We start from the raw sequence: 22,802 nt of genomic DNA, 5'->3' as shown, positions 1-22,802 counted from the left end.
TTTGATTTGCATTTCTCAGAGGTCTCTTAAACTATCCTCATTTTTAAAAATTCTTTCCTTTTTCTGTTCAGCTTGGGTGATTTCCACTCCTCTTCCAGTTCACTGATATGTTCCTCTGTATCATCTAATCTACTGTTGATTCTTTCTAATGTACTTTATATCTCAGTTATTGTATTCTTTACCTCTGTCTGGTCCTTCTTTATATTTTCTAACTCTTTGTTGAAATTCTCACCTTATTCATTTATTCTTCTCCTGAGTTTGTTGAGCATTTTTATGATCTTTACCTTGAACTCTTTGAGGTAGATTGCTTACCTCCACTTCATTTAGTTTTGTTTCTGAGATTTTGTTTTGTTCCTTAATTTGGAACATATTCCTGTGACTCCTCATTTTGCCTAATTCTCTGTGTTTATTTCTATGTATTAGGTAAGTTGGTTATGTTTCCCAATCTTACAGAAGTGGCCTTATGCACAGTATGTCCAGTGGGGCAAGAGCACACTCACCTCTGGTCACTAGAGCTGTGTGCTCTAGGGGTGCCCCCTATGTGGGCTGCATGGGCCCTTCTATTGTGGTGGGATTGACTACTGTAGGAGCTCTGGTAGGTGGGCTTTTTCCTGATATGGTTGATTCCTAAGTCCTGCCTCATCTGGTGGCTGCTGGCATGCTGATGGGAAGGGCCAGCTCATAACATGGATAGCTGCATGGCCTGGTGATCTTGGTGCTATTTTTGGCCCACTGGTTGGGTGGGGCAGTGTTCCAGTGCAGGTGGCAGTGGGCCCTGTGGGGTCCGGGTCTGGAGCTCACCTGTTGATGGAAGGGCTGAGTCCTGGGGCTTATTTCACCTTTGTCATTTGAAATGACAGAGCGGTCATTGTAAGGAACCTGGCACAAATGTTCCAGATTCCAATAGAGATACTCATATTCTTAGTAACAGTGTACACAGCAAAAATAATAGTAAAAGCATTTAAAGAAAATATAATTCTATTGAGTTTTTCTGTCTTTTATTGAGTTCTTTATTTAAAAATTAATAATAGCTGTTTTGGCAATCTAAATTCTTTATTCTAGCATACTTTGATGAAAAACATCTAAATACACATGATTGTGAATTCACACAGACACTAGGAACATGTTTTGGTGATTATACAAAGCTACCTAGATTTGGAGTTAATATAACTGGGCCTAACTGTTGCTACCAACTTTGTGATGTACTGCAATAAGGTATGCCTTATCTCAAGTAATGCTGAACCAGTGATTACCAAACTAATTTTTTAATCCCCACTTGAAATATTCAGTAATCATGAATATTTGTTCAGTAATCATAGGAATTTCTGCTCTGAAGATAGGTTATATTTTATACTATATACATGTATATCTTTGTAACTTAATAATATGACATAGAAAAAATAATCATTGTTCCAGACTTACCTTACATTTTTTTATTTCCAAACTGAAAAAGGAAAAAAGAACACTTACTAAATAATTAGAGGGGAATGGGTTGACATACAGGGTGTGGAACTAGAGATGAACTGTCAAGTATTTTTTTTCTAAATAAAGTAAACATTTATTCAGCATCTACTGAATATTCACATCTTCCAGGTGCTGTGTCAGGCACTGAAGATACAGTGAAAAAAGACATGTCCCTACCCTTTATCTCTGAAAATGACACCATGTGATTTTTACCTGACTTTGTCCCTGTTGTGGGCCAGTGTTCCAGGTCATGTGGAGGTGGAATTCAGAAGAGAGGAGTGACTTGTCCAGGAGGCCTGTGTGACTGGACGATAAGGCCCACATCCATTGAACCCTGCAATGGGCACCCTTGCTGTCACTGGGCCACTGGGAACTGGGACCTGGTAAGAGTCAGGTTATAATCTCTTTCATTTATTTTTTAAAAATAGCATTTGTTTCCTTTTGATTTTAAAAGTCATATATAATCCCTGTAAATGTTCAATGTATACATTGATTTAAAGTGTGTTTCTATATATTTCAGTTCTGTATTTTACTTTTCTGCTCTCTAATACTTCTAAGTCTGCTAAAACTTGACCCATGGCTGACATGGTGGTCAGTGTTAACTGTCCTGAGTTCAGAATATAAAAAGATCAAATACTTTCAAAAGAGAAAAGATCAAATACCGAAAACTAGCCCAAAGGCACAAAGCCTAAGGAAAAGTGATTTGGGGTCCTAACATCTTGGATCCTCTGGCTTTTTGCAGAGCAAATAGGAGTTGCATGTGCCCTGAAGCTTGAGGCTTAGCATGAGTTAGTGAATTTCAGGTCTCTTGTCAACCCGCAGATTATCAGTTTGCTAGATGGTCAGCATGTTTGATGGAAGGACAAATGAAATAGTTAAATTGTAAATGAGAGAAAGATTTATGATTCTTACAAAGTTTATTGTAGAAATAAGACTATCAGTGACACTGAAAATAAAAAAAAATCTTCCACAGACAGATTCTTCCACTACTCTGACTTATTGTATTCTAGGTTCTCTAGAAAATAAAGTTGAGGCAAAATCTAATACTTTATAAGGAAATACAATGTCAGGGAATCAGGAGTGATAGAAAAGAGGAAGGAGGCAGGGAAGGAGGATAATCAAGTATGAGGTGGTGCATTACCAGGCTGACCATTTTTCCTAACTGACCACTGCTTGGTGTCAAGAGCAACTGATTGTCTGCTCTGGAAAGAAGGTCTTTTTTGGCATCTCCTGCTGTGAAGCACAGGTTCCGGACGTGCAGGCTCAATGGCCATGGCCCACGGGCCCAGCCGCTCCACGGCATGCGGGATCCTCCCGGACCGGGGCACAAACCCGTGTCCCCTGCATTGGCAGGTGGACTCCCAACCACTGCACCACCAGGGAAGCCCAAAAGAAGGTCTTTTAAAAGCTGGTTGAACTACTGTCTCTTGGAGCAGTTTGTCCAGAGGCAGGAAGAGAGGAGATTATCTACCAGCTCCTATCTCCCAGGATTGTGTAAAAAATCTCCCCTTAGATGGGTAGCATCCCCCATTGTCCTGGGTTATTTATGTGTGGGCAGGTCCCACTGTGTCTCACATCTCATTGGCAACAAGAAAATCCATTGTCAGGGTAAAAGGCACACAGCAAGGGCATGCATGAGGTACAGGCCAATGAGCTTCCATGAAGCTGGTTGCCACCTCAGCTGGGGCCCATCAAAGGCCAACATCTGGGAGACAGGTGAGCCGAGAGGATCTGATACACTAACCCCTCAACTATTAATATTTTTTAAAGTAACTTGTTCTTGTGTAAGTGTATTTTGATGGTTATAATTATAACAGACGCTAATGCAGTATTTTACCAAACATAATGTCCCAAGATATTTTTAGGTTGCTATGTTCTTAGCAATTGTCATTGTTATAGTTGTGTAGTTTTACCTGCATAGCCATGATCAATTTGAATGCTGGCAGGTACATTTTTTAAAATTTATTTTTGGCTGTGTTGGGTCTTCGTTGCTGCACATGGGCTTTCTCTAGTTGCGGCTAGCAGGGGCTACTCTTCATTGTGGTGTGCGGGCTTCTCATTGCGGTGACTTCTCTTGTTGTGGGGCACAGGCTCTAGGTGCACAGGCTCAGCAGTTGTGGTTCATTGGCTCTAGAACAGAGGCTCAGTAGTTGTGGCGCACGGGCTTAGTTGCTCTGCGGCATGTGAGATCTTCCCAGACCAGGGCTCGAACCGCTGTCCCCTGCATTAGCAGGCGGATTCTTAACCACTGCACCACCAGGAAAGTCCTGTGGCATGTACTCTTAAGAAAGGCTTCTGCTGGCGCATCCAACTCAAGGTTGTATTAGTCTCTTCCCAAATCCAGGAAGAACAAGATGACTCGTTATTGCTAAAGGAACATTGTACATTAATCAGTTAGCCTGCAAAAATTTAAAAAAATACATATTTTACTATTTTTATAGCTTAAAAAATGCCTAGTAGACAATGAAGAATGACATCAACCATTCCCTTAGACAGAACCCATAGTATTTTCTATGAATGCCCTATATTAATTGGCATCTAATGCTGATTCATGATGAATTGCCAAAGGAGATTCTGGTGTCTGAGCAAGCTTCTGGTTATACATTCTACTAAGCTGTCTGCCAGGTCCAGGACCAGTTTTCACCCTACCCCCATGGGTCATGTGAACAACAGAAAACAATATCATACAGTTGTATTATTTTTCATATGAAGAAAATTTAATTTATATTTAGGCATCTTACAATATCTCCCTTGGAAATATACTTTATTTCCTATTTATTGGAGGTTCAGTTATTTCTAAAACCAATTTTCTCATCCATCTTTGATTTCACAACCTGAAAAAATTGTCCTCAACAGATAAAGATGTGTTTCAGGATTAGGCTTTTCATAAATACCCTGGAGCCCTGTGTAACAATTATAAGCATCACTAATCAATCAAATGTGACCATCAGAAAAGAAAATTTGATATACTTTGAACTGTCATGAGAATGCTATAAATTTGGGCCCATTCAGGGGAAAAAAATCCTATAGATTAAAAACTACAGATAAACATTTTTAAGTGTCACTGTCAACTCCCCGTGGCTCTAGTACCTTATCATTCATTGCAAAGGAAATTTGGATAATGCAGTTTTCTTTCTGGCAAGAATGATGATAATATACCAGTAAATATGACAGTAATAATGATGTGTGAAACATAAGCTCTCAGGGTACACAATGAGAAGAGGAAATTGTCAAAAACATTCCCATTTTCCTGTAAGAATGCAGGCTGCTCCTCATTTTGACATTTAGGTAATGTCAATGTTAGGTAACACTGAGGTTGTAAATTGTGAAGTTTTGTATGGTTATTCTTTAGCCAGATTTCCAGTGCATTTCTTTGGTTATAATCATCTGTATGAAGTTAGAATAGAAAGTATTAAAATCAGTGAGAACTTTAAAATCCATAGACTATCTGACCCAGTAATTCTACCTTTAATAATTTAACCCACAGATATACCACCAGATGTAATCCAAGATGACTATAAAGAATGTTCATTGCCACCTTGCTATAATAGCAATTCCTGAAAATAATCTAAATGTCCATTGATGGAGGAACTGGATAATTTATTAATTTATTATAGTACTGCCCTTTTAAGAATGAGGTAGACCTGTATTTCTGAGATGTAAAAGTTTCCAACAGCAGAAGTACAGAATTTCCTTAGAGGGAGGTAGAAGTAGCAGTCTCTTGGAGGTAGAGATGAGTTAAAGTTTCCTTGGAAGAGCCATGTGCTACTAATTCATCAGTTGTGCATATCAAAAAATAGGGGGCAATGGAGGTGGCTCCACCTACCAAGCCAGTCTTTAGGATTGTCCTTGACGTCATTACCTATTATTAAGAGAAAAGGAGAAGTTACCAGAGTTCAAGTAAGACACATGGTTGGATCGAATATATACATTTGCCTCTGTTCCCCAAACTCCATTAAACAGCCAGAAGAAGGAAAAAAAAAAAAACAGCTAAAAGTGGCACAAACCCACGAAGACAGAGAAGAGGACAGGAGACAACAGGAAAGTGATGGGGTCAGTACACTTTTGGAAGATAGAAGTAGATAGCCAGCTATGTCCTGGGTTTAAGAGGTGGCTTTACTTTCGAATGTGAAACTGACTGTGCCTTAGCATCACCCTGGGGCAGCTGGTGGTGTCCAGCAGAATGAATGTCTGCTCCAGATTTAGATGCCTATTTGGGCTTTTATTTGGTTTGGGGTATTCCTGTCTTCTGCTCTGCAAGTTGGGGGAGCAAAGCTAGTGTCCCAGGAGACTTGTGCCACGGCTTGTTTGCAGTTTACACAAACTTGTTTACATTAAAGCTCCAAGCAGAATCTGATTGGCAAACTCCAGCTGCAGCATATGGAACTTCTAGATGTTCACTACCTTGAATGAGTGTCAGTGCCACTGAACCATGAGGAGTCGAGGGGTGGAGCCATGCTCTCCCTCTTCCTGGGAGAGCGATGGTCTAAGCCAAGGGCTGGTGAGCTTGGGGCCTTCCTCTCCTCACTCCTGCAGGAAGGGGGCAGTTAGGACCCCTCTTAAGCAGTCTTCTATTTCTAACCACTAAATTGGTTTCCTTTTTCATCCAAAAGTTGAAACTCCCCCAAATGTGCTGTAGAAGCCAAATCTGAATTCTGAGATTTTGAAATATCTTAAACCATGAGAGAAAGTCTAGTTCTGTCCCACCTCTGATCAGCAGGCCATCTGTCCGTTCTTCTCCTCTGAGTCAGACAGCTCTAGCAAGCAAGGTTACTTGGCTAGTTCCTAATGCACTGATGGGAGCCATCCCATTAAGGACGACTTCTACTCAAAACATGACCCTCTGGACATCAGATGCCTCATTTAGCAGTAAAAGGCATTGATTGGATATATTTATGTGACTGCAGGCTTTTGTGGTTGTAGAGTCCTTGACCATAATGTTATATGTAATGGGAACTATCTTATAAACCTGAAAAAATAAAGTTTTTATTTTCTAAAAAAAAAAAGGTATATACCCAAACTTACAATTGACTTCGTAGCATGTCAGAGAAAGCTAAAAACTGTCTACAGCAGAGATTTCCAGGTACATCTGAAGGCAGAGGTGAGGGTAAGGGAAAATGGGAGTTGGTTGAAAGTTTGTAAGAGAAGCAGTTGGATCTTTAGAAATTTTCCTACATCCCAACCATAGCCTGGAGGTCTTCTCTCTGATACCTTGGAATCAGGCATAGTTGATCAGGGCAAAAGGATTAATTGTCTCACCAGTGATTAAGTGATGACAATACACACAGTAAATAGTGTGATATCCCCCTCCCCAACTGAGCTCCACAAAGGCAGGGGACCAGCTTAGCCTCAAGAGGAAAAAAACTACATAAGAGACCTCTTCCTTCTCACCTTATATAAAGCCATGTCTCAACAACTGCCACACATGGAACATCCAGTCAGCTCACTGGTGCCTCATCTTAAATATACATAGATAGCATAGGATTTCTGGACATTTGAGAAAACCTATCACACCAAGAACAAAATAACAAAATGAACAGAACAAAAGGAACTCCAAGGAATAGAGACCATGAAAGAAATGAAAGAACTCCTCATAAAATATATATAATTAGTCTCTTTAGAGAAATAAGAGACTATATCCATGAGCTAGCTTCTTATTAAAGGTATGTAAAAAGCATATAAGGAGAATATAAGGAGAATTTAGAAATTTTTAGAATAGCAAAAGTGAAAATTCAAACATAAGATTGTGAAAATAATGTGAAGAAATCTCTCAAGAAAATCAACACAAAGACAAACTGAGATAAAAGGTAAGGCAATTAGAGGATCAGGCCAGCAGGCACAACATCAAAATAATAAGATTTCAGAAAAGGAGGATGGATGGGATTGACATGTATACACTGATGTGTATAAAATTGATGACTAATAAGCTGCTGTATAAAAAAATAAACTAAAATTAAAAATTAAAAAAACTAATAAAAAAGGGAGGATGGAGATGGAATAGAAGTGAGGAAATTATCAAAGAAAACCATAATTCAAAAAGAGTCATGTACCAAAATGTTCATTGCAGCTCTAGTTACAATAGCCCGAAGATGGAAACAACCTAAGTGTCCATCATCGGATGATGGATAAAGAAGATGTGGCACATATATACAATGGAATATTACTCAGCCAGAAAAAGAAATGAAATTGAGCTATTTGTAATGAGGTGGATGGACCTAGAGTCTGTCATACAGAGTGAAGTAAGTCAGAAAGAGAAAGACAAATACTGTATACTAACACATATATATGGAATTTAAGGGAAAAAATGTCATGAAGAACCTAGGGGTAAGACAGGAATAAAGACACAGATCTACTAGAGAATGGACTTGAGGATATGGGGAGGGGGAAGGGAAAGCTGTGACAAAGCGAGAGAGAGGCATGGACATATATACCCTACCAAACGTAAGGTAGATAGCTAGTGGGAAGCAGCCGCATAGCACAGGGAGATCAGCTCGGTGCTTTGTGACCGCCTGGAGGGGTGGGATAGGGAGGGTGGGAGGGAGGGAGATGCAAGAGGGAAGAGATATGGGAACATATGTATATGTATAACTGATTCACTTTGTTATAAAGCAGAAACTAACACAACATTGTAAAGCAATTATACTCCGATAAAAAAAAAAGAATACAAGAAAAATTTTCCAAAACTGAAGGACATGTGCCCCCATGTTCTTCATTAAATGCTATGAAAAAAGGAAAAAAAAGTCAGAGGAGAGGAATATCTGATTCTACAACACCCAAAAACAAATCTTATTTTACATGGTTGTTCCAAGAATTTAACTCAAGGATATTGCCTATGTACTTACAGTGCCTGACATATATTAATAGTAAGTGCAAGAAAATTATTAAAGGACTTCCCTGGTGACACAGTGGTTAAGAATCTGCCTGCCAATGCAGGGGGCATGGGTTTGAGCCCTAGTCTGGGAAAAGCCCACATACCACGGAGCAACTAAGCCTGTGCACCACAACTACTGAGCCTGCACTCTACAGCCCATGAGCCACAGCTACTGAGCCCATGCGCCACAACTACTGAAGCCCTCATGCCTAGAGCCCATGCTCTACAACAAGAGAAGCCACCACAATGAGAAGCCCATGCACCGCAGCAAAGAGTAGCCCCTGCTCACCGTAACTAGAGAATGCCCGTGTGCAGCAAAGACCCGATGCAGCCAAAACTAACTAACTAAATTTATTTTTTTAAAAAGAAAATTATTCAATTGAGATGCTTGCATTAGTTTGTACCAGTTTTAAATAATCAAATGGTTTCTTCATTTGATCTATGTTGGTTGAGTGATAGCAAGCAGTGAGTCCAGTCTTCATGTGTCTATTTTATAGCTTCTCACAGAGAGTCTTTACTGATCATCTGCTGAGACCTGGGAATCAACTTTTCCAAACAGACCAGTTTAAGCTGAAGAGAAGCATCCAGGACTGAAAGAGGATAGTGCAGAGTTCAGTGTAGGGTGTGATCAATTCAGTTGCTCAGCAATCTTAGCTTAGAGCTAAGCCCCAACTAAGCCCCATCCCTATTTTGGGTGCTCAGTTCTGCACAAAGATCCCTTATTTTTATTGGATACAAAGAAGTGGAACTGAACATTAAGAGAGTTACCTTGTCTCTAAAACCCCAAACTCACGGCATTACCACAATTAACAAAACCCAAATCAGTAACCATGCTTCCTGCTTAATCCTCTAATTTAATACAACACAGATTCATGCATCTTCTCCATCACAAGTTATTTAAATTAGCTAATAAATGCACGGGCAGTGACCTCTCTGCTTATTTTTGTGCTTGGTTTGGAATTAGCTCTTCCATCTTTTTTGTTTGTTTGTTTTGTTTTTAATTTAATTTTTATTTTATATTGGAGTATAATTGATTTACAATGTTGTGTTAGTTCCAGGTGTCCAGCAAAGTGATTCAGTTATACATACACATATATCCATTCTTTTTCAGATTCTTTTCCCATATAGGTTATTACAGAATATTGAGTACAGTTCCCTGTGGGTCCTTGTTGACTATCTATTTTATATGTAGAAGTGTGTATATGTTACTCCCAAGCTCCTAACATCCCTCCCCCCAACCTTTCCCCTTTGGTAACCATAAGTTTGTTTTCAAAGTCTGTGAGTCTGTTTCTGTTTCGTAAATAAGTTCATTTGTATCACTTTTTTAGATTCTACATGTGATACCATGATATTTGTCTTTCTCTGTCTGACTTACCTCACTTAGTATGATAATCTCTAGGTCCATCCAAGTGGCATTATTTCGTTCTTTTTTATGGCTTAGTAATATTCCATTGTATATGTGTACCACATCTTTTTTTTTAACCTTTTCTTTTTAAATTGGGGCATAGTTGTTTTACAATGTTGTGTTAGTTTCTATTGTACAGTGAAGTGGAGTCCCCTTTGCTATACAGCAAGTTCTCATTAGATAACTGTTTTATACATATTAGTGTATATATGTCAATCCCAATCTCCCAGTTGTCCCCACCTGCCCTTTCCCCACTTGGTGTCGATATGTTTGTTCTCTACATCTGTGTCTCTATTTCTGCCTTGCAAACCAGTTTGTACCATCTTTCTAGATTCCACATATATGCATTAATATTTGTTTTTCTCTTTCTGGCTTCACTGTGTATGACAATCTCTCGATCCAACCATGTATCTACAAACGACCCAATTTCATTCCTTTTTATAGCTGAGTAATATTCCATCGTATATATGTACCACATCTTCTTTATCCATTCATCTGTTGATGGGCATTTAGGTTGCTTCCATGACCTGGCTATTGTAAATAGTGCTGCAGTGAACACTGGGGTTCATGTGTCTGTTTGAATTATGGTTTTCTCAGGGTATATGGCCAATAGTGGGATTGCTGGGTCATATGGTAGTTCTATTTTTAGTTTTTTAAGGAACCTCCATACTGTTCTCCATAGTGGCTGTATCAATTTACATTCCCACCAATAGTGCAAGAGGGTCCCCTTTTCTCCACACCCTCTCCAGCATTTATTGTTTATAGATTTTTTGATCATGGCCATTCTGACTGGTGTGAGGTGATTCCTCACTGCAGTTTTGATTTGCATTTCTCTAATAATTAGTGATGTTGAGCATCTTTTCATGTGTTTTTTGGGCCACCTGTATGTCTTTGTTGAAGAAATGTCTATTTAGATCTTTGACCCATTTTTTGATTAAGGTTGTTTGTTGTTTTGATATTGAGCTGAATGAGCTGTTTGTATATTTTGGAGGTTAATCCCTTGTCAGTTACATTGTTTGCAAACTATTTTCTCCCATTCTGTGTGTTGTCTTTTGTTTTGTGTATGGTTTCCTTTGCTGTGCAAAAGCTTTTAAGTTTGATTAGGTACCATTTGTTTGTTTTTGTCTTTATCTTCATTACTCTAGGAGGTAGATACAAAAAGATATTGCAGGGACTTATGTCAAAGTGTGTTCTGCCTATGTTTTCCTCTAAGAGTTTTATAGTGTCCAGTCTTACATCTAAGTCTTCAATCTATTTTGAGTTTTTGTGCAAGGTGTTATGGAGTATTCTAATTTCATTTTTTTATATGTAGCTGTCCAGTTTCCCCAGCACCACTTATTGAAGAGGCTATCTTTTCTCCATTGTATATTCTTGCCTGTAACAGCCTTGTTTAACAGAGGAAGAAAAAGAGATGTTGAATGAGATCCAGGACAATGTGTAGTGCGTGAAAAAGCCCAAGTCTCCTGAATTCTGGTCCAGTACCTCCAGTACCCTTTATCATATTATGGCTTGATTAATGTCACTTGTTCTTCCCTCTGTCCTCTGTGGCACACTTTTATTTACTCAGGATCAGTTGAGTAGTTATGTTCTTACTTTTCTTTTGTCCATATTCATGGAAAATTTGATGTGAATTCACTGAATAAAATTACCTTTAGATTTAATCAGAGTAATCTCTGACTTTATAAAACAGACATAAGGTTACATGCTGATTGCCTTGCTCTAGGCTTTATGAAGAGTAGAGTAAAATAAAGTAATGGATGTTCAGAAGAATTTGATGTTTCTCCTCTTATCCCACATTGGAGTTTTATGGAAAACAGGGTTTGGTAACAGTATTCTGAGTTTCAGTGGTGTCCAGTGTGGGTATTTTTTTAAGCCTAGTAATCTTGTTGACCAATAATATTTCAAATGGCAAATGGGATATTTAGGACCTGGATATTTTTCCAGAATTTACCATGCAGCAGTCTTTTTCGGCCAATCAATGGGTATTTACTGAATGGTCAGGCTGCGTTTAGCACTCACCTACTTACTGTGCAGAACAAAGAAAGAGGAACTGGTTTCTGCCCTCTGGGAGATTTTGATTATATAAGACAGATGAGGCGAAAAGTAGTAAAACATGAAATAGAATGTAAACCATAAGAGTATATGTGGGTCACTGTAACCAAAAGGTGGAAGCAACCCAATGTCCATCAACAGTTGAAAGGATAAAGAAAATGTGGTACCTACATACAATGGAATATTATCCCACCTTAAAGAGGAAATTCTGACACATGCTATAACATGGAGGAAACCTGGAGACATTATGCTAATTGAAAGAAGCAAGTATCAAAAGGACAAATATTGTATGATTCTACTTATATGAGGTACCTCCAATAGCCAAATAGATAAAAAATAGAATGGTGGTTGCCAGGGACTGGGATGGGGTAGGTTGGGGGTACAGAGTTTCAGTTTGGAGAGATGAAAAACTCCTAGAGATGGATGGTGGTAATGATTACAGAACAATGTGAATATATTTAAGGCACTGAACAGTATAGTGGAAAAATGTTTAAAATAGTAAAGTTTATGTTTTATATATTTTAACCACAATAAAAATTCTTTTAAAGAGTGTATGTATATATAATAAATTCAGGCACATTTTCTTACATCCCCAGGATGGTTTCCCAGGCCAGAGAATCTCCCTTCTGCTTCCAGGTAGCCACATCATGACATGACATGAATCTTGTCTGTTAGGTGGCTTGAGGCCACACATGGTACAGCTAGGTCCATTCCAAATTCCCTCTCCGTTCCACCTTGCTTTTCCTCTCCCTCTTCCCTTTTGATCCTCTCTCAGCTTTCCTCGTAGCTCTATCCCCTCTCCTCACATCTGACTCCCAGCCCCAAATCAAAACCAGTTCAGAGAAATGACTGCTGTGGCTCCAGAGGCCAGATATGAATTTTTTTTCTATTTTGCTTGCAGTTCAACCTCTGACCACATTCTTCGGAGAACCCAATTGTAAATTAAGCCAAATTCAGTTCACACAATCTATAATATAAACTCTTCCTAAATTCACATCTCCAAATTATTAGTGCCTTTATTCAATGACTCCTTCAAAAAGCCTTGTGATAATTGAGGCTTGCCCCTATCTGACAACTGTGGGGTTAAAGCAGTTATGCTGGAGTTCTCCTGGTGATCCTGGGGGAGAATTCTGACTCTCTCCCTGTGCCCCTCTCTTCCAGTGCACTGCATCCTGTGGAGGTGGCTTTCAGAAGAGGACTGTCCATTGTGTTGCCTCAGAGAACAATAAAACTGAGGACCAGGACCGATGCCTGTGTGATCACGAACCCAGACCCCCAGAATTCCAAAAATGCAACCAGCAGGCCTGCAGGAAGAATGCTGGTAGGTGAATGGCTTTGCTCAGGGGCACAGAGCTTTTCATAAATAAGTTGTCCTGCATGACTTGATTTGTGGGTAGTTTTAATCCCCTTTTACAGAGCTAAGAATCTTAATGCTGAAGAGGCCAGCCAGCTCCCCTGGGAACCATCTGTCTGATTCCGTGAAGTTCGGCATTAATTCCTTGAGGAATTATCTCATCCATTTTCCTATCTCAAACCACGTTTACACTGACTTCATCCCACACAAATGAGAATCACTTCCATTTTTTTCAAAGATTTCTGAGAAATGCTCTAGCCTTTCTCAGGAACCCAGTCAAGTACTGAATGGACCTTTCTATCAATCTTGCACTGTTGTCTGAGGTCAGGTTCCATAGAAACAGACCCTGAGGTGCAAACTTGTGTGCAAGGGATTCATTCAGGAAGTGCTCCCAGTGAAGATAGCTAAGGGAGTTGGAAACAAGACAGAAAAGGGAGGAAGCACAGCTGGGCTGCCATCTCAGGCACATTCCTAGCTTCAGCCTGCTCCCACAGTGAAGCTCCAGGGTGAAAGTTATATCTCAGAGCTGTCTGCTCTTGAGGCCAATGAGCTGAGCGTTCACATACCCACACCTTTCAGCCACTGGCCAACAGCTATCCAGGGAAAGTGGATTTGCAGGTATTTAAGGCTCTCTACCAGTGGTAGTCTTTTTCCAAAGATTCTTAAGGATGAGAGGTAGTGAAACCTGCTGTTTATTAATCCGCTCCTACCTCCTTCCAAGCATTGAGGGCTGACATTCGACAGAGACTGCTGTCAGAGTTAATACCCTGAGAATAGTTTCCCTGAGATTGTTTATTTACAAATCATGTATTTATTTAACAGATATTTGCTGAGCACTTACTTTGTGTTAAACATAATGTCAAACAAGGAACAAAATCACCAACCAGTGAGATACTAATCAGGGCGGTAAGGGTGTTATGACAGCACTTGGGAAGGGCATCATATGTACACTGGGGAGAGGAGGGAAGGCCTCCAGAGGAAGTGATGGATGAGTAGAGAGGTCAGGGGAGAGGTTCCAGGAGTGGCTTTCAGTGTCTGCAGTAAGCAGGAAGAAGATGATGTCATGGCATATAAGTCTAAATGCAGTACACAGTTCAAGGGGAGTTAGGGAAGAGCAGGGCTAGAGGGGTAAGCTGCAGCTAGAGGATAAAGAGCCTCATGAAGCAACGCTGATGAGTTTGGACTTTATCCCTAGGACAGAAGGGAGCCATTGAAGTATTCCAAACAGGGGAGTGATGATAAAAAAGTCATGCAGCCTGCACTGTGGAAGATAGAGAAAGGAACCAGTTCAGAGACTACAGCTGTACCCCAAGCAGGAGGTGTACGTGGCATGAACTAAGGCAGCAGAAGCGCAGATAGAGAGAAGTGAGTGGATTCAAGAGCTGCTTAAAAGAGACACCTGACAGGACTTTGTGCCATGAAAGAGGAGGGAGAACAAAGCCCAGATTTCCGACTTGGGCAGCTGAGTAGATGAGGCTACCATTCTGTGAGAGACGAAGCCCAGGAGTGGTTTTGGGAATGGGGAAAGGTAATGCATTCTTTTTGGGACATGTTTGTTGAAGAGTAGATAAATTATTTAGGTAGGAGTGGTCTGTGATTTGTTTTTACACAGGTGCAGAGGTCAGGGGAGAGGGGTGGGTTGGAAATCCTGAACACAGTGCACTGAGGGGAAAATGCTTCAGATCTAATGATCACATGCTACTTCTTTCTGACCAACTTGCATTTGAGGCTGGCTATCATTGACCTTACTTGAACCTCCAAACGGAGCTACCTAGGGCTCATTTTCAGAGGTATTATTAAGTTTTAGCCTTCCAGACTCTTGCTACTCAGTGTGGTCCCTGGACTAGCTGCATTGGCATCACCTGGGAGCTTGTTAGAAATGCAGCATCTCAGGCCTCACCCCAGACCTACTGAATCAGAATCTGCATTTAAACAAGATTCCCAGGTGATTTGGATGCACATTAAAGTTTGAGAAACACCCTGTTCTATTTTTTTTACATTTTATTGAAGTATAGTTGATTTACAATGCTGCATTAATTTATGCTGTACAGCAGTGATTCAATTATACATTTACATATTATTTTTCATATTCTTTACCATCATGGTTTATCCCAGGATATTGAATATATTTCCCTGTGCTATGCAGTAGGACCTTGTTGTTTATCCATTCTATATATACTAGTTTGTGTCTGCTAACCCCAAACTCCCAATCCTTCCCTCCCCATCCCCCATCCCCCGTGGCAACCACAAGTCTGTTCTCTGTGTCTTTGAATCTGTATCTGTTTCATAGATAGGTTCATTGGTGTCATATTTTAGAATCCACATATAAGTGATATATGCTATTTGTCTTTCTCTTTCTGAATTGCTTCACTTAGTGTGATAATCTATAGGTACCTCATTGTAGTTTTGATTTGTATTTCTCTAATAATTAGCGGTGATGATCATCTTTTCATGAGAAGCACCCTGTTCTAGACCAAGGGGTGAATTTGGGACATTTCCTTTCATGTCATCTCATCACATTCTTTGGTACCATGTTTCTAAAATGCTGAGAGTATAGAATCCTTCTAAGCTGTGATGGCTTTTTTATAATTGAGGAAGCAACACAGTCTTGGTTGACCATGCCTAATGTTATTGTTTTTTGTCTTTGGTCGTACCACACAGCATGTGGGATCTTAGTTCCCTAACCAGGGATTGAACCCGTGTCCCCTGCAGTGGAATTGTGGAGTCTTAACAACTGGACCACCAGGGAAGTCTCTATTGGTTATTTTTAAATTATATGTACATTGCACTGCCCAGCAATAAGACATTTGAAGACAATTTTCAATCACCAAAATTGGGTTAAATGCATATCTGGTATTTTTTACATTGAAATCTCACACTGAAGAGATGATGACTAATGGTTAGCTGACAATGGATGTAAATAAAAATGAATTCCACTCACCAAAAATTATCAGGGCAACAAAAGGTAATTACAAGTTTCTTTCGAAGGCAGAGTCATGCTTACTCATATAGAAACAATAGGAAAGAGCAGCTGCAAGAAATTTCTTTTTTTTTTGATTTTTTTAACATCTTTATTGGAATATAATTGCTTTACAATGGTGTGTTAGTTCCTGCTTTATAACAAAGTGAATCAGCTATACATATACATATATTCCTGTATCTCCTCCCTCTTGCATCTCCCTCCCATCCTCCCTATCCCACCCCTCTAGGTGATCACAAAGCTGATATCCCTGTGTTATGAGGCTGCTTCCCACTACCTATCTCTTTTACATTTGGTAGTGTATATATGTCCATGCCACTCTCTTCATCCCAGCTTACCCTTCCCAGTTGTTTATCAAGAATTATAATTAGATGATACAGCCACTATGGAGAACAGCATAGAGGTTCCTTAAAAAACTAAAAACAGAACTACCATATGACCCAGCAATCCCACTACTGGGCATATACCCTGAGAAAACCATAATTCAAAAAGAGTCATGTATCACAATGTTCATTGCAGCACTATTTACAATAGCCAGGATATGGAAGCAACCTAAGTGCCCATCGACAGGTGAACGGATAAAGAAGATGTGGCACATATATGCAATGGAATATTACTCAGCCATAAAAAGAAACAAAATTGAGTTATTTGTAGTGAGGTGGATGGACCTAGAGTCTGTCATACAGAGTGAAGTAAGTCAGAAAGAGAAAAATAAATACCATCTGCTAACGCATATATATGGAATCTAAAAAAAAAAATGGTTCTGAAGGGGCAGGACAAGAATAAAGATGCAGACGTAGAGAATGAAATTAAGAAATTTCTTGATTTAAAAAAAGCCAACCACCCACCCTGACCCCTGTACCCTCTAAAATGCTTTGAAAATAAGCCACTCAATGCCCAGATTCTTCTCAGCCAGCCAGCCATCACAGTAAACATGCCCCCATGCCCATGTTGTAAAATCAGGTATGAATTCATGTAAGGTTTGTTTTCCTCCAGGCCATTTTATTTTCTTTAGGTGCCATCTAAATTGTTAATGACTTAAAATATAAATCAGAACTACTATTTCCATAGTGGGAGCTATAGAACTCTTTCCAAGCATATGGGTTAAAAAAATCAAAATATACAAACAGCTCTTGAAGCTCAATATCAATAAAACAAACAACCCAATCAAAAAATGGGTGGAAGATCTAAATAGACATTTCTCCAAAGAAGACATACAGATGGCCAACAAACACATGAAAGGATGGTCAACATCACTAATTATTAGAGAAATGCACATCAAAACTACATTGAGGTATTATTACCTCGCACCAGTCAGAATGACCAACATCAAAAAAATCTACAAACAATAAATGCTGGAGAGGGTGTGGAGAAAAGGGAACCCTCCTGACCTGTTGGTGGGAATGTAAATTGATACAGCCACTAAGGAGAACAGTATGGAGGTTCCTTAAAAAACTAAAAATAGAACTGCCATATGACCCAGCAATCCCACTACTGGGCATATACCCTGAGAAAACCATAATTCAAAAAGAATCATGTACCACAATTTTCATTGCAGCACTGTTTACATTAGCCAGGACATGGAAGCCCCTAAGTGTCCATCAACAGATGAATGGATAAAGAAGATGTAACACATATATACAATGGAATATTACTCAGTCATAAAAAGGAACGAAACTGAATTATTTGTAATGAGGTAGATGGACTTAGAGTCTGTCATACCGAGTGTAGCAAGTCAGAAAGAGGAAAACAAATACTGTATGCTAACACACATATATAGAATCTAAAAAAGTGGTACTGATGAACCTAGTGGCAGGTCAGGAATAAAGACACAGATGTAGAGAACAGACTTGAGGACACAGCAGGGTAGGGGAAGCTGGGACGAAGTGAGAGAGTGGCACTGACATATATACACTACCAAATGTAAAATGTATGGCTAGTGAGAAGCTGCTGCATAGCACAGGGAGATCAGCTCAGTGCTTTATGATGACCTAGAGGGGTGGGATAGGGAGGATGGGAGGGAGATGCAAGAGGGAGGGGATATGGGGATATATGTATACATATAGCTGATTCACTTTGTTGTACAGCAGAAACTAACACAACATTGTAAAGCAATTATACTCCAATAAAGATATTAAAAAACAAAGAAAAACAAAAGGGCAACATGCACCCCAATGTTCACTGAAGCACTATTTACAATAGCCAGGACATGGAAGCAACATAAATGTCCATCAACAGATGAATAGCTAAAGAAGATGTGGTACATATGTACACAGTGGACTATTACTCAGCCATAAAAAAGAACAAAATTGGGTCATTTGTAGAGACATGGGTTGGACCTAGAGACTGTCATACAGAGTGAAGTAAGTCAGAAAGAGAAAAATAAATATCATCTATTAACACACATATGTGAAATCTAGAAAAATGGTACAGATGAACCTGTTTGCAAGGCAGAAATAGAGACACAGATGTAGAGAGCAAATGTATGGACACCAAAGATGGAAAGCAGGAGTGGGATGAATTGGGAGATTGGGACTGACATATGTGCACTGCCATGTGTAAAACAGATAGCTAGTGGGAACCTTCTGTATACTGCAGGGAGCTCAGCTCGGTGATCTGCAGTGACCTAGGTGGATGGGATAGGGGAGGAGTGGGAAGGAGGTCCAAGAGGGAGGGGATATATGTATACGTGTAGCTGATTCACTTCATCATACAACAGAAACTGACACAACATTGTAAATCAACTATACACCAATTTTTCTAAAAGTCAAAAAAATTCATCCAGAAATATTTACTGAATATCAGCTATCTTCTAGGCATTATATTCATGATGATTAAAAAACAAAAGCAAAACCCTTATGCACACCATTCTTGGGTTGTTGCTGTTGTTTAATTTGGGGAATGAGGGGTACAGAATGCAATAGAAAAATAAGGAAAGTACTAAGGTTAGTACTTAAAGTTGATACAAATAAACATTTGAGTCAGCAGACGTAAAATTTTTTCTTCCAGTTTTATTGAGATATAAATGACACATAGCACTGTATAAATTTAAGGTGTACAGCATAATTATTTGATTTACATACATTAGGGACTGACTATCACAATAAGTTTACTGAATATGCATCATCTCATAGATACTAAAGAAATAGAAATGTTTTCTTGTGATGAGAACTCTTAGAATTTACTCTTAAGAACTTTCATATATATTGTACAGCAGTGCTTATTATATTTATCGTGTTGTATATTACATCCTTAGTATTGTAACTGGAAATGTGTACATTTTGACTGCCTTCCTCCACTTCCTCCTCCCCTACACCCACCTCTGGTAACCACAAATTTTATCTATTTTTCTGAGTTTATTTTTGAAACATAACAACACCATGTTAGTTCTTGGCACACAAGATAGGGATTTGATATTTCTATACATTTCAAGCTGATCACGATGATAAGTTGAGTTACCATCTGTCGCCATTCAAAGATATTACATAATTATTGACTATATTCCCCACACTGTACATTTCATACCCATGACTCATTAATTTTATAACTGAAGTTTGTACCTCTCAACCTCCCTCAAGTATATCTTTCCTCCCCCTACCCCACACCCCTCTGGCAACCACCTGTTTGTTCTCTGTATCTATTAGTCTGTTTTTGTTTTGTTTTGTTTTTTAGATTCCACAAATAAGTAAGACCATGCAGTGTTTGTCTTTCTCTGAGTTATTTCACTTAAAATAATAGCCTCTAGGTCCATCCATATTGTCACAAATGGCAAGATATCATTCGTTTTCATGGCTGAGTAATATTCCATTGTGTGTGTATGTATGTATGAGTGTATATATATATATATATATATATATATATATATATATATATATATATATATATATAGCACATCTTCTTTATCCATTCATCTATTGATGGGCATTTAGGTTGCCTCCATATGTTGGCTAGTGTAAATAGTGCTGCAATGAACATAGAGGTGCATATATCTTTTCTAATTAGTGTTTTTGTTTTCTTTGGATAATACACAGGAGTGGAATTGTTGGATCATATGGTAGTTATATTTTTAATTTTTTGAGGAACCTCCATACTGTGTTCCATAGTAGCTGCACCAATGTGCATTCCCACCAACAGGGCACAAGGGTTCCCTTTTTTCCACATCCTGACCCATGTTTATTATTTATTGTCTTCTTGATGCAAGCCATTCTGAAAGGTGTGAGATGATATCTTATTGTGGTTTTGATTTCCATTTCCCTTTTCATAAGTGATGTTGAGCATCTTTTCATGTACCTGTTGGCCATCTGTATGTCTTCTTTGGAAAATTTCTATTCAGATCCTCTGTCCATTTTTTAATCAGCTTTTATGTTTTTTGATGTTGAGTTGTATGAGTTCTTTGTATATTTTGGATATTAACCCCTTATCAAATACACTGTTTGCAAATATCAATTTCTTCTCCCATTCAGTAGGCAGCCTTTACATTTTGTTGATATTTTCCTTCACTGTGCAGAAGCTTTTTAGTTTGATGTATTCCCATTTGTTTATCTTTGCTTTCGTTTCCCTTGCCTAAGCAGACAGATCCAAAAAAAAAAATTACTAAGACTGACGTCAAAGAGCATACTACCTATGTTTTCTTTGAGAGGCTTTATGGTTTCCAGTCTTAGGTTTAAGTCTTTAATGCATTTTGAATTTCTTTTTGTGCATGGTGTGAGAGAGTAGTCCAGTTTGATCCTTTCCCATGTAGCTGTCCAGTTTTCCCACCACTGTTGGTTGAAGAAGCTGTCTTTTCTCCATTGTATATTCTTCACTGCTTTGTCATAGATTATTTGCCCATATAAGAGTGGGTTCATTTCTGGGCTCTCTATTCTGCCCCATTGAACTGTGTATCTGTTTTTGTGCCAGTACTATACTGTTTTGATTACCATAGCTTTGTAGTATAGTTGGAAATCAGGTCACGTGATACCTCCATCTTTGTTCTTTCTCAAGATTGTTTTGCCTATTTGAGGACTTTTGTGTTCCTGTACAAATTTAAGAATTATTTGTTCTAGTTCTGTGAAAAATGTCATTGGTATTTTGATAGGGATTGCACTGAATCTGTAGATTTCCTTAGGTAGTATAGTCATTTAAACAATACTGATTCTTCCAATTCATGAACACAGGATATCTTTCCATTTGTTTGTGTCATCTTCAATTTCTTTTATCATTGTCTTATAGTTTTACAAGTACAGGTCTTTTACCTCCTTAGATTTATTCCTTGGTATTTTATTCCTTTTGATGTAGTTGTAAATGGGATTCTTTCCTTAATTTCTCTAATAGTTCATTGTTAGTTATAGAAATGCAACAGATTTCTGTATATTAATTTTGTAACCTGCTGCTTTACTGAATTTATTGAGGAGCTCTACTAGTTTTCTGGTAGCATCTTTAGGATTTTCTATGTTTAGTGTCATGTCATCTGCAAACAGTGACAATTTTACTTCTTCCTTTCCAGTTTGGATTTATTTTATTTTTCTGATTGTTGTGGCTAGGACTTCCAATACTACGTTGAATAAAAGTGGTGAGAGTGGACATCCTTGTGTTCTTCCTGATCTTAGAAGAAATGAGCTAAGCTTTTCACCATTGACTATGATGTTAGCTGTGGGCTTATCATATGGGCTTTATTGTGTTGAAGTATGTTCCCTCTAAACCCACTTTCTGGAGAGTTTTTTTTTATCATAAATGGATGTTGAATTTTATCAAAATCTTTTTGACATCTGTTGAGATGATCATATGATTATATTCTTCAATTTGTTATTCATATTGATTGATTTGCAAATACTGAACCATCCTTGTATCCCTGGGATAAATCCCACTTGATCATGGTGTATGATCCTTTGAATGTATTGTTGAATTTGGTTTGCTAATATTTTGTTGAGGATTTTTGTATTTGTCCATCAATAATACTGGCCTACAATTTTCTTTTTTGTGATCTCTTTATCTGGTTTTGATATCAGGGCAATGCTGGCCTTGTGGAATGAATCTGTAAGTGTTTCTTTCTCCTCAATTTTTGGAACAGTTTGAAGAGGATACATGTTACTCTTCTCTAAATGTTTGGTAAAATTCACCTATGAAGCCATCTGGCTCCAGGCTTTTGTTTGTTGGGAGGTTTTTTTTATTATTATTGATTCATTTTCATTACTGGTAATCAGTCTATTCACATTTTCTGTTTCTTCCTGATTCAGTCTTGCAAGATTGTACATTTCTAGAAATTTGTACATTTCCTGTAGGTTATCCATTTCATTGGTGTATAATTGTTCATATAATTTCTTATGATCCTTTGTATTTCTGTGGTATCAGTTGTTACTTCTTTTTCACTTCTGACTTTATTGATGTGGGCCCTCCTTTTATCTTTTCAAAGAACCACCTCTCAGTTTCATTGGTCTTTATTATTGTTTTATTAGTCTCCATTTATTTATGCTCTTATGTATATGATCTTTTCCCTTCTAAATTTGGGTTTTATTTGTCCTTCTTTTTCTAATTCCTTTAGGTGTAATGTTGGGGTTCTTTTTTCATTTTTGAGATGTTTCTTGTTTCCTGAGGTAGGCTTGTATGTCTAAAATTTCCTTCTTAGAACTGCTTTTGTTGCATCCCACAAACTTTGGATCTTTGTGTTTTGTTTTCGTCTGTCTATAGGTATTTTTTG

General features: G+C 38.5%; 1 protein-coding gene across 4 annotated transcripts in view; it reads left to right on the top strand.

Annotated features, from left to right (window-relative positions):
• The window catches only part of ADAMTS12 (ADAM metallopeptidase with thrombospondin type 1 motif 12), a 418,668-nt gene that overhangs the window by 372,789 nt on the left and 23,077 nt on the right, over window positions 1-22,802 (top strand). For 3 of the 4 annotated variants that reach the window (XM_060092771.1, XM_060092772.1, XM_060092769.1), the window contains 2 exons: window positions 1,704-1,847; window positions 12,954-13,113. The exons of the other annotated variant lie outside the window; for it this stretch is intronic. In XM_060092771.1, the coding sequence (XP_059948754.1) occupies window positions 1,704-1,847; window positions 12,954-13,113 (304 nt within the window). The remainder of the gene's footprint in view (window positions 1-1,703; window positions 1,848-12,953; window positions 13,114-22,802) is intronic. 4 annotated transcript variants of the gene reach the window in all.

The sequence above is a fragment of the Mesoplodon densirostris genome, chromosome 3 (assembly GCF_025265405.1).
Source record: "Mesoplodon densirostris isolate mMesDen1 chromosome 3, mMesDen1 primary haplotype, whole genome shotgun sequence".
NCBI classification, from domain to species: Eukaryota; Metazoa; Chordata; class Mammalia; order Artiodactyla; family Ziphiidae; genus Mesoplodon; species Mesoplodon densirostris.
The sequence above is the reverse complement of the archived record's forward strand: the minus strand, read 5'-3'. Positions and strand labels throughout refer to the sequence as shown.